The sequence below is a fragment of the Cryptomeria japonica genome, chromosome 8, assembly GCF_030272615.1.
Source record: "Cryptomeria japonica chromosome 8, Sugi_1.0, whole genome shotgun sequence".
NCBI lineage: Eukaryota > Viridiplantae > Streptophyta > Pinopsida > Cupressales > Cupressaceae > Cryptomeria > Cryptomeria japonica.
In genome coordinates, this window is record NC_081412.1 from 715,876,970 (window position 1) to 715,888,323 (window position 11,354).

At 35.1% G+C, this 11,354-nt stretch overlaps 1 protein-coding gene across 3 annotated transcripts in view; it reads left to right on the forward strand.

Moving 5' to 3' along the window:
• Window positions 1-11,354, forward strand: part of LOC131071260 (GDP-mannose transporter GONST1) — a 38,253-nt gene extending 26,899 nt beyond the window's left edge. For all 3 annotated transcript variants that reach the window (XM_058007026.2, XM_058007025.2, XM_058007027.2), the window contains 5 exons: window positions 7,572-7,670; window positions 9,903-10,057; window positions 10,362-10,478; window positions 10,673-10,770; window positions 10,903-11,354. In XM_058007026.2, the coding sequence (XP_057863009.2) occupies window positions 7,572-7,670; window positions 9,903-10,057; window positions 10,362-10,478; window positions 10,673-10,770; window positions 10,903-10,946 (513 nt within the window). In that variant the 3' untranslated portion in view covers window positions 10,947-11,354. The remainder of the gene's footprint in view (window positions 1-7,571; window positions 7,671-9,902; window positions 10,058-10,361; window positions 10,479-10,672; window positions 10,771-10,902) is intronic.

An 11,354-nucleotide genomic window follows, 5' to 3' on the forward strand; every position in this document is an offset into this window, starting at 1 on the left:
CGAGACTCTCTATCCAAAATGTTAGCCTACGAGAGTCCAAAATATTAGGCTAACCCATCAGTCACTGAGACTGACTAGAGTGGGGACATTACATGCTAGAGATGGGACACATTAGATCTAGCAAGAGTCCTTTTGCTTCAATAATGGTCTTAGTTAAGAATGATAGTAGTATGCATATGTGTATTGATTATAGGTGTCTAAATAAGAAGACAATCAAGAACAGGTATCCGATTCCCAAGATTGATCAAAGTGAGTAGGTAGCAAAGTGCCTTATTATGAAGAAGGTTCCTAACATTCTAGACCAGCAAAAGAATAGTAAACACTTAAATATTTAGGTGTTGCTATCAAAGCATAGCAAAGTGTTTGGAAGTATTCCACTTGGCGTTCCACCTGAGAGAGGCATAGAGCATGTTATTGAACTCGAAGAAGGAGCCAAACCAATGATTACAAATCCTTATCGACATCCTAAGAGGTACAAAGATGAGATTGAAAAGACAATTAAGGAGTTGCCAAAGATGGGACACATTAGATCTAGCAAGAGTCCTTTTGCTTCAATAGTGGTCTTGGTTAAGAATGAGAGTACTATGCAAATGTGTATTGATTATAGGGATCTAAATAAGAAGACAATCAAGAACAGGTATCCGATTCCCAGGATTGATGCTTTGATAGATGAGTTGCATGGGGCTCGGTATTTCTCTAAGATAGATTTGAGATTTGGATACCACCAGATTCGGATGAGGCAAGAGGATATAGAGAAGATTGCTTTCAGATGTCATTTAGGTCACTTCGAGTTTCTAATGATGTCTTTTGGATTAATGAATGCCCCAACCACTTTTCAGAGTTGTATGAAGCATGTTCTTAGAATGCAGTTGAGGAGATTTGTCCTAATATTCTTTGATGACATTCTGATCTATGGTAGGACTTGGGAGGAGCATTTGGAACACTTAGAGGAGGTATTAAGCATTTTGGAGAGTGAGTCTCTTTATGCCAAGGAGTCAAAATGTGACTTTGGGATGACAAAGCTACTCTATCTTGGTCGTATTATTAGTGCAAATGGAGTGAGACTAGAGAAGATTAAGGCCATTGTTGAGTGGCCTACTAATCTTACACAACTTGAGGGATTCTTCAAACTTTGTGGATTCTACAAGAGATTTGTTAAAGGCTTTTCACAGGCAGCTACACCACTTACATACTTGACAGACAAGGGAGCATTTGTGTGGTCTGATTTAGCACAAAAGTGCTTTGAGCACTTCAAACAAGTGATGTCTACATGTCTCTTACTAGCCATATCGGACTTCTCCAAACCTTTTGAGTTAGAGTGTGATGCATCAGGAGAAGGGATAGGAGCAGTGTTGATTCAAGGTAAGCACCCCATTGCTTATGAGAGCTAGAAATTAAGGGGGCTTAAGAGGAGTTATTTAGTTTATGACAAGGAGATGTTGGCCGTTATGCATGCCTTGGCCAAGTTTAGACCATACTTGGTTGGGGGCAGATTTATCCATATTGGCATATCACTCTTACATGTTCACCTCTTGAAAATGCAATTACAATCAGCCATGAAGTAGAAATACTAAATATTTTCTCTCATCTCTTAGGGAACACTTTCCAAGGTACATGGAGACACATGAATGACATAGGATTTGCAAGGTTAATGTCACCTCATTCTAACACTACTGCAATTTTCCATCACATCTAGGATTTATCTTTTACAATCGAGTCAAAAGGAGATCTTTGATCAACCCAAGAAGCAATTCTATCGACACAAACACTTGCTCCATAAATAGATGACATGGGCATTTGGACCAAATTAAATTTAAAAAATGGCCTAGGTTCCTTGCCAGTTTTCCTACAGGTGTAACTTGCCAAACTTGGGGCCCTACAATTGTGCCTTGTTCACACCCTCAACAAACTGGCAATTCTATCGGCACAACACGTACTCCAAAATAGATGAGATGGGTGTTTGGATACAAATAAATTTAAAAATGGCCTAGGTTCCTTGGCAGTTTTCCCACAGGTGTAACTAGCCAAACTCGGGACCCAATAGTTGTGCTTTGTTTGCATCCTCAACAAATTGGATTGCATACTTGAATTAGGAAGAAACTGGACGTAGATCCAAGAGATTTTTTGAACAAACTACTAACATAAATAACTTCTCGATTGAGGAATAATTTATTGTGGGTGGGAGGTCTACTTCTAGATAATTAATGTGATTCTTTCCAGATGATAAAACAACATTAAAAAGACTCATCTTGCATATCTAGCTCTTTAATTTGCCTCCATAAACACAATTGCAATCCTGATTTGCTTTGGCTTCTATGAAGAGAAAAAACATTTCTTGCTTGCCTAAGAATTACATAAACATTGGTGAGTTTAGTAGGTCAATGTCGGATCTTATAGCTAGTGCAAAAATAGATGACACTTGAACTATTGAATCCTCAATGTACTAGTTCTTAGGAGAATGTGTATAATATACCCACTTAGAAGGCATCTCGATTGTTGTTTCTATTGGAAAACACTTGTTTTTGTTTGCAAAATTGGAGAATTGTACTACATTTACACAACAAGTTGAGTTGAGGATACCTCTTTCTCAAAAGAAAATAGATTTTAGGGTACTATATGTGTTTAGGGTATTATCTTATTCTTTTAAAAATACATGAATAAAAAAATAGAGTATGTTACAATATGTTGAGATTGAGCATCCAAAGAGGTTTTGATGTATGGATTGAGACAATTAAATGAAGTCTTTCAAAAAACCAAGCAAAAATTGATGAAATTCTTCTTGTCAAAGAATTACCAAAATCCAAAAAAAAAGAATATTTTTTTGTGATCTCAATAATTGACAACACAACAAAAACTTGTTTTGCAACACCACCCTAAACTAGGAACCAACATGAAAAACTACACATTACAAGGGGGTTTGAAGACATATTGTCTCCCATGAAAAACATGGAAACAAAAACTAGAAAACTAGACGAGAGTAAGCATAATTTGGGTCATTTGGTCTTGCAATGAATTGCAAATCATGAGACTAGTTGTTGATGCTCACTAGTTGCTTCTCACCAATCTTTCCCAATAACCAAGACACATAGGAGATTCACCAAATGCTCCATGAAGGGGATTGTGATAAGATGGGGGTTGAGATGGTGTAGACTCTCCCAAGATCGTAGTGCTTGAATGCTGAAGTCATAGAGGATTTTAAAATCTTTCCAATGGTGATAGCCACATTTGTCTTGAAATCATCAAAATTAGGAATCACCTTAAGGGAAATAGGTTCTTCGGGAGCCAATTTAGAAGTTTCATTCACCATAGATGGAAACTTGTTTGAATTTTTGTGCAATTGCATGGCCAACTTTAAGCTTTAAACAAACTGTTTGAGACTATGAAGGTCTTGGGAGAGAACCATCAAAGGGCAGGTCCCCATGCAACTGTTTAGCTTATTTTAGCTAGCAGCCACTGCTCAAGTATTTGAGGAGGAATTTGTGGAGCTGGTGGCCCCATGAATTTTAAATTTTGCTGCTTATTTTTAAGTAGTCGCCTTAAATGGCATTCTTAAATGAAATTTTTAATAATTATTATTTGAAATAAAATTTGAAGAAAAAAATGGAGGCAAATAAAAAGGAGAGGAAAAAATTGTGAAGCCATGTCATTTTTCCCAATAAGCTGTTGCTGCTTATTTTACAGCCCCCCTTTTTTTCAAAGCTTATTTTCAATAATAAGCAGCAACTGCTCCACTAACATGGGGAAAAATTCCAATTTATCCTTTTCCCGTAAAAAATTTGCATGGGAACACTCCAGTTGCTTAAATGTAAGCAGAAATTGTACACAAGCAGCCGCATGGGGACATGAGGTAAGTTTCTACTAGAGAGATTTGCAAAAGCAAGGGTTTCCTCTTTGAACATAGAGGAGGTAAAATGACCTTTAACAACAACTATATCCCACGCAATATGCTTAATATTATCCAAGACAGATTCGAAACACACTAAGCCAATTGCCATCAAGAGAGCATGCATAAACTCATTAATGGCCACAACATCGCTATAGAGGGAGTGTTTATCTCAATTTTTTCACAAGTCCGCCATAAATACCAGAAATATTCAATTTCTATTGAGAAGGTGATTTTGGAACGGGATTATCTATTTTACTTGTCATTAGAGGATGGTGGAAAAGAAAAGGACACGACCAGCTTATGGGAGTAAGAAGTGAGAAAAAAACATGAAATGGGGAATGCAAAACTGAAACATTGAGAGCTTGGGAGGAGGAGAGATTTGTGAGAAAGCCAATCCAACCCCACATGTCATATCCCCTATATTGTAAACAATAAATTGTATTTGGATATATTGATGTATCGATTTATTCAAATTAAAAACAGGTATGCATCTTTTAAACAACTGATCAATATATAAACATATATCAGAGCCTATCATTATCTATTTATTTCCCTTAATTATATTACATATATATTACTTGTATGTATTAATAAACAATGGATAAACAATTTATAATTAACAATAAATCAAATCAGAGTTATTACTAATAATGAAAACTGCCAACTATAATAAATAATAACTACTAACTAAATTAAAGTATGAATAGCTGGCTGGGCACACATAACGATTACCAACAAGCATTAACTAGCGGTCAAAGGAAAGGCACGAACTTTGTGAAGAGACTCCACCATGGGCATGGGACGTGGCTTTTAAGACAGCCATTGGGTGTTATTTAAGGGAAAACAATGACAAAGGAAAGGGTATCGAATGCTGAAGGAGAAAGGCAGTTCGGTCAAATTAAGATTAGAACAGCAGTCGCCAATTTTTATTGGTAAGGAAGATTCATGATTTAATATTGATTGATCACCATCGATCAGATCAAATCAGAACTGTTATAAAGTTACAGGCAGTAACATCCTTGTTCTTGGTGGTATGCATGGGTATATGCTTAGTACGTATGCTTAATATATGAAGCCTGATAATGCTTTTATGCAGAATTTAATAGTAATATTAATATAGACTGCAATATGTATGACAGTCATACTTAATATCATATACAGTGGCAAACCAGATCTGACATGCATCAGATCTGTCTGCCTTTACAGCATTAAATAGACTTCTAGTGTTTTTAGGCAGCTGTAGTATTAATAGATTTATAACGATAATAGATTTATATGATAATGATGTTAGCAAGATTTATATTCACTTGATATACATACATATATACTTGAAATAATATCAATAAGATTATATTTATATATTTATAAACTAAGTTACCGGTTCAGGTTCGGGTTCGAAGAAACCGGTATGCCGGTATGGCAAAATTTTGAAAAGGGGTTTGGGTTCGTTGGTACAAAAACATTTAAATTCTTTTTATATATATATTGATATTTGTGAAGCCTATAAGCATGAATTAAAAATTTGCATGTCACATAGCATCATATAAACAACAAAACAAACATCAGTCTTCAACTCCTCTTTGATCTTGGAAGCCAAATTTTGTTCACCCTTTCTTCAACCTGCTTTCATAAAACGTATGTTTGCAACACAAATGAGGTGAAATAAGTGAATATAATGTTTTAGCAGTCGCTTTTAGGATATAAGTTTCACTTTTTAGTAGGCGGAATTCAAAAAAAATTAAATTTTGCATATAATTTGCTTTTTTGGGCTGCCCAGCCGCCTGGGTTCGATCTGGGTTCGCCTGGGTTCCACTGGGTTTGACCAAGGACGAACCACCTCTGAGTTTTTCGAACCCTGGTTGAACCCAATCCGAACCGGACCCAAACCACGAACCCGTTTGAACCAGGACCGATACCAGGGGGGTCCAAGGGCGAACCCGGTAACTTAGTTTATAAAAAAACGAATTATAAATATATACATTATTATGGATATAATAAATAAATTACTTTGATTGTATTTTCTTAGATTATTTATATATGTGTCTTATCTCATAATCAATCAAAGGAATGAATGGAGGTAGTAAGTTAGGGAATGGCAGTTTACCGGTTCTCCCAAGTTAAGTAGGCCACCTCAAGGAATGGAATTATCATAGTGGGACGTTCCTGCCTCTTGTGGGCCAAGAGGTGAGTTGACATAGTGGGACACCGCGCGCTCTTGGGCTTAGTTGGGTTGAGCAGTTTACATACCCCTCGCAAGGCTTTCCTACCAAACTAAACTATGGTTGGTTTTGGGTAGAAAGACATGTTTATCATTCTATGTAATATATTTGCTATTAATCCATGTATTTATTTGTCTAGTCCTAAGTTTATTGAATGGCTAGATGAAGTTACTCTTATATATTGAAAAAATGATAAACTATATTATGGAATCCGAATTACTAATTTAGGACAAAATTCAGGTAATCACTAGTTGGGGACATTACACTACACGACACAACAAATGGAGGTAGGAAAGGAAAACTAATGTTAATCAGTCAAGGCTGCAAAGTTGAGAAGGGCATGTCGAAGGCAACAAAGAAATGTCAATGCAACAGAATAGCAAAGTGAATAGGAGGAATGAAAATGACAACAAAAAAGAAATCTTGTTGTCATGATAGATGTGGCCAAGACACCTCCCACGTATCATGATGCTGCTATAAATGTTAGGACAGAAAATCCAAATCAAGGGCCATCATCAGATTTGAAAAGGGATCAATGAAAAGCATGCTGCCAAAGTAGGCAGGGGTTGATAAATAAAATGGTCGTCAACATTTGAAAGACCATCAACTTTTAATGGGAAACCTTGGGGTGTGCATTAATGGGATGGGGATGATCACTTGCATGATTACTATCAGACCTCTGGGGCTTTCAATTGTGACAATAGATGCAGGGCGTCTTCAACAAACAAATTCATGAGATTTGGAGAAGGGAGATTCGCTTGGTCACTGTGTTGGTAGCTTTGATACGGTTGCCTCAAACATGGCAAATCTGAGATTTTTCAAACTTTAGTAGGAGAGCACATTGGCACAAGTGTGAGAAAGGATATTTCTAAGCTGTCAAAATCTGAGAGTTGAATTTAATTATGATACTTTGATGTGACAATGGACACAGAAACTGAAGGAAAGGAGGCCTCAGTATAGCGACAATTGCCTTAAGCTCCAGCCTGGCATGGATAGCCTTGAGAGGACCCATTTCTTTTCACATTGAACCAATTTTCCTTTGGTGGCTCCCACTTGATAATAACAAAATGGTAATTGACAATCCCTTTACTGGGAGAGACATTAGTGCCGAGGCCAAGCTTGTAGGGTTTTATCCTGTTATTAGACTTACTAATATGTGGAGCTAGAAGAAAAATGAACTCATTGATCATCATGTCACTTGTGTGGATAGCATATTGGAGCAAGTCATCCTTGATTTGTAGATAGAAATCTTAGTAGTTGTTAGCTTAGGCTGTAAGTGATATGTTTAAGGGGTAATTTATTGTACTCATTCAAGTTGAACACTTGTCCTATTATTTATGAGTGGTGAATGATTGTTTCCCAAAGTCATCCTGTATCCAGGTATCTTTTTCTTTATCTTAAATATAATTTATTTATCAGAGAATCTATGACTACTAATCTATTAAATTTGTTGTAATTGTTTGCAGGTTATCTCTGCAGTTAGTGGAGGGATTACAGATCTTTCTTTTCATGCAGTGGGCTATGCTTGGCAAATTTTAAATTGTTTTTTCACAGCAGCTTATTCGGTAATCATTCTGTTTCATCCATTTCTTGCAAATTAATGATTGTACCATTTTTGCAATAGTTCTGAATTCATTCATCCATTTCTAGTCAATAAAAAAGCTTGTGTTTTGAGTCTCTGGAATAAACTTGTCAATGATATTATACGTACTAGTAAATCTAGAGATCACAAACTTTACTAAAACTTTATTCAGGTGTTTCTTGGTATTTGAGAGCTGGATGATAATTGGGTGCTGTTATAACTCTTAAGACAACTCAATTTCATGCACTTCATTAAGATGTTTTAATTTTCCTTGCATATTATTTCAGCTAAAGTTTTTACCTTTTACAGTTTTTATTCTTTAACTTTTCACTTGGTATTATTAATTTTCTTCGCCACCTCTTACCATAAAATATAGTTTTTTGTGGATCTGCTTTGTTTACTCACATCTAGTTCAGTGCTTGGTGTCCCTAGGTTTGCTTATTTCTGGTTGTCTCCATTGGCAGAGAGTCAAACATAATTATATATCAAAATAATGGGTATGTTTGATGGGAACATTTTTCCTTTCTTTGCTAATCACCAAGGATATGTTGCATTTAAAGAGAAGATAATGCTTTGAAGATGTTTTATGGGGCCCTCGTAATTCATTAAAAAATCTTTAGATGGTGTTGTATTACGAGTGTATGGCTTATGTACACACCCTTAAAATACTTCAAACTGGGTATTGCATGAGATCCTTTAGAGTCCTCCATTGGAATAAATTAATTTCCTTTTTTGGCTCTGGAAATGCAATGCTCTAAACTAGTTTGGCTTTGAAGAGAGATTGGCTATTACTAAATTAATTGAATGAAAAATGTGATTTTTGTTAGACTGTTATTTACAGGCAGGATTTGAACCTAATTACATTACTGTTATTTACAAGTAGAAAGCTGGTCCATGTTCTCCATGATGCTGTGTTTTGTATATACCATGTTTCTCTTATGCCAACTAATGTGGTCCATTTCTCATAAATTGGGATTTGGCACACTATAATATTTAAAACAGCATCTTCATTGATTGAGAAACGAACCATTCCTGTATTCTTGTATCCTGAATGCTTTAATTTTTCCTGAACTTACTGTTCACATAGTTGTCAGGAAGTCTTTCATTTCACTAGCCAGTTCCAAGTTTTTCCTGGTTATCGCAGGAACCAGTAACTATGTTGCACAAATCTTACAGTTTTGAGGTACATTAATTAGCCTCTTCTTTATAGTGTAGCAATGTTTAAATGTGTCAATATTACTCAGGCATGAAAATTATTGCTTGCCTGGTACAGAAGCTTATTGAGTCACAACATCCTGGCTTAAGTTCAATTTTGGCAATATTAGTTATATCAGATCTGAACTTGTATAAAGAGTGCTAATATGGGAAAGAAATAAATCCTGATAAATGAGTTGCATTAACCACAAGTCACAGAATTGCATACCTTATGTCACGAACAATTTAGAGTATTTGCTGTTAGATTAGCATCATTGTTCTGAAAAATTAGACATGCTAATAAACGCAAGGATATTGTGCTGTTGATACCAATCACAAGTATGACTCTTCTACCTATGAAGAGTTCCCTGACATGGGTAATTGATTATTGGAAGAAAAGTAACAAGAAATGTATTTACATTATGTAATGATGCAATTTCAAAGGTCCTACAGACCAATTTGGTTTAAAGGATGTTGAAATTAATCACTATCAGAAATGTGTGCAGCAACTGCAGGCCAGGTTTCTGAAGGTTTTCATCTATTTTCATCTTTTGTCCCATTGATCAAATCAACAGTGACCTCAAAAAAATTAATTATTGCAAGAGAAGGGAAAAACGAAAGAGGAATATAGATGTTCCAACATACCCAATGAGGCCTGTTCCTTTTTTGTTACTGAATTCAAATATATGGATTTTTTCAAATACAATGAAACAATCACATTTGTTTTGCTTTGGGGATGTACAAGCACAGCATTTAATTGCTTATTTTAGTAAGAAAATGTTATGGATATATTTGAATTACACTGCTTCATACCGCACATCCATTTAGAATTCCAATCAAACAAACTCAACTTGAATCTTGAGATAAAGGCATAATAGAGTCAAGATATTGTGACATTGTTTACTTAATGATTATGGATTCACATGTTACCATAAGGAATTATTCAACATATGGAAGTCGTGGTTCTATATTCTCTTATTATTAAAATTTGAAACTAATTGTCTGATTATCTGATTTGCAGCTAACATTACGCAAAGTCATGGATGAAGCAAAGCAACAAACAAAAAGTGGAAATTTGAATGAATTTTCCATGGTCTTACTAAACAATTCTCTATCACTACCTTTGGGACTTACACTTATTATAGTTTTTGATGAATGGGAGTACCTATATTCTTCGTAAGTGTTATGTTATATTCAATTTCTGCAACTAGAGAAGCAAGTTGTCTTTCATTTACATGGGAGTTTAGTGTTTCTAGGATGTATTGCCTGCTGATCGAATTCCTTGAACTAGAATCTAAGATAAGAAGAATTTAATATATTTGAACTGGTTTTTTAATTGTATCTGTGTATCTAGGATTGCTGTCTTATCATATATGCCAAACTTGAAACATAAACTTCTGCAGCTTTTAACAATTGATAAATGGAGTCAATATTTCTAATATGGATATCATCTTATAATTTTGTTTTCGATTGAATTCAGTCCTATACTTAGAATACCAATGTTTTGGGTGGTGGTAACTGCAAGTGGATTGCTGGGCCTTGCTATCAGCTTCACATCAATGTGGTTTTTGCATCAAACAGGCCCTACAACATATAGGTGAATGTCTTCCTTGAATTTTGTACTATTAAATATTATTTTTAGTTTAGTAAATACTCATTAAATTTTTTTGATTGTTTGTTTATTTATGGAAAACTATAGTCATTTTTCATACTTCGTGGATGGTAGCAGAAAATGTATAATTTGAATTAATAGTCTTTGGTCTCATGAAATCTTTTTATGCTTCTATGTAGTTTGGTTGGATCATTGAATAAGATTCCTTTATCAATTGCTGGGATCATGCTATTCAAAGTTCCCACGAGCCTTCCAAATCTGTTGAGCATATCTTTTGGTAATTCGTTGATGCAAAGTTTATTTATTCACTTTAACCACCATTATATGTTGACACTTGACAGTCATATTTTTCACGTATAAGTTGAGAGGCAAAATATTCTTTCTCATAATGTTTACTGTTATTACACAGGTCTTTTTGCGGGAATATTCTTTGCTAAAGCAAAAATGTCTTGATGTAATGTTGATTTTACAATGTTTTGTTTAAAGGACTGGGGATTTTAAAAGGCCCACTCTTTCCTAGATCTCATTGGTGGAATATTTAATCTTTGAAATTGTTACCCTTTATAAGCTCAGAAACTTATTTGCAGTGGAAATTTTCCTTCCTCTGGACATCCAGTTTCTGATGTCAACACACGGCTTCAAAATACTTCTACAATCCAGGAGTAATTGTTGGAAGCTTGCATTATTCTTCTGTTGTAGCAATAAACGGCACATTGAACATCATGTTCTATTGAGAAATCCAGTAATCTGTCTGTTCAACCTTTTAATCAATTATGTCAAGATGGTTTCAACAGTTGGTTGACATTTCTTCTGGATCTGTGTATGTGAAATCTGATTTCAATAGCGATTACCATTTCTTTA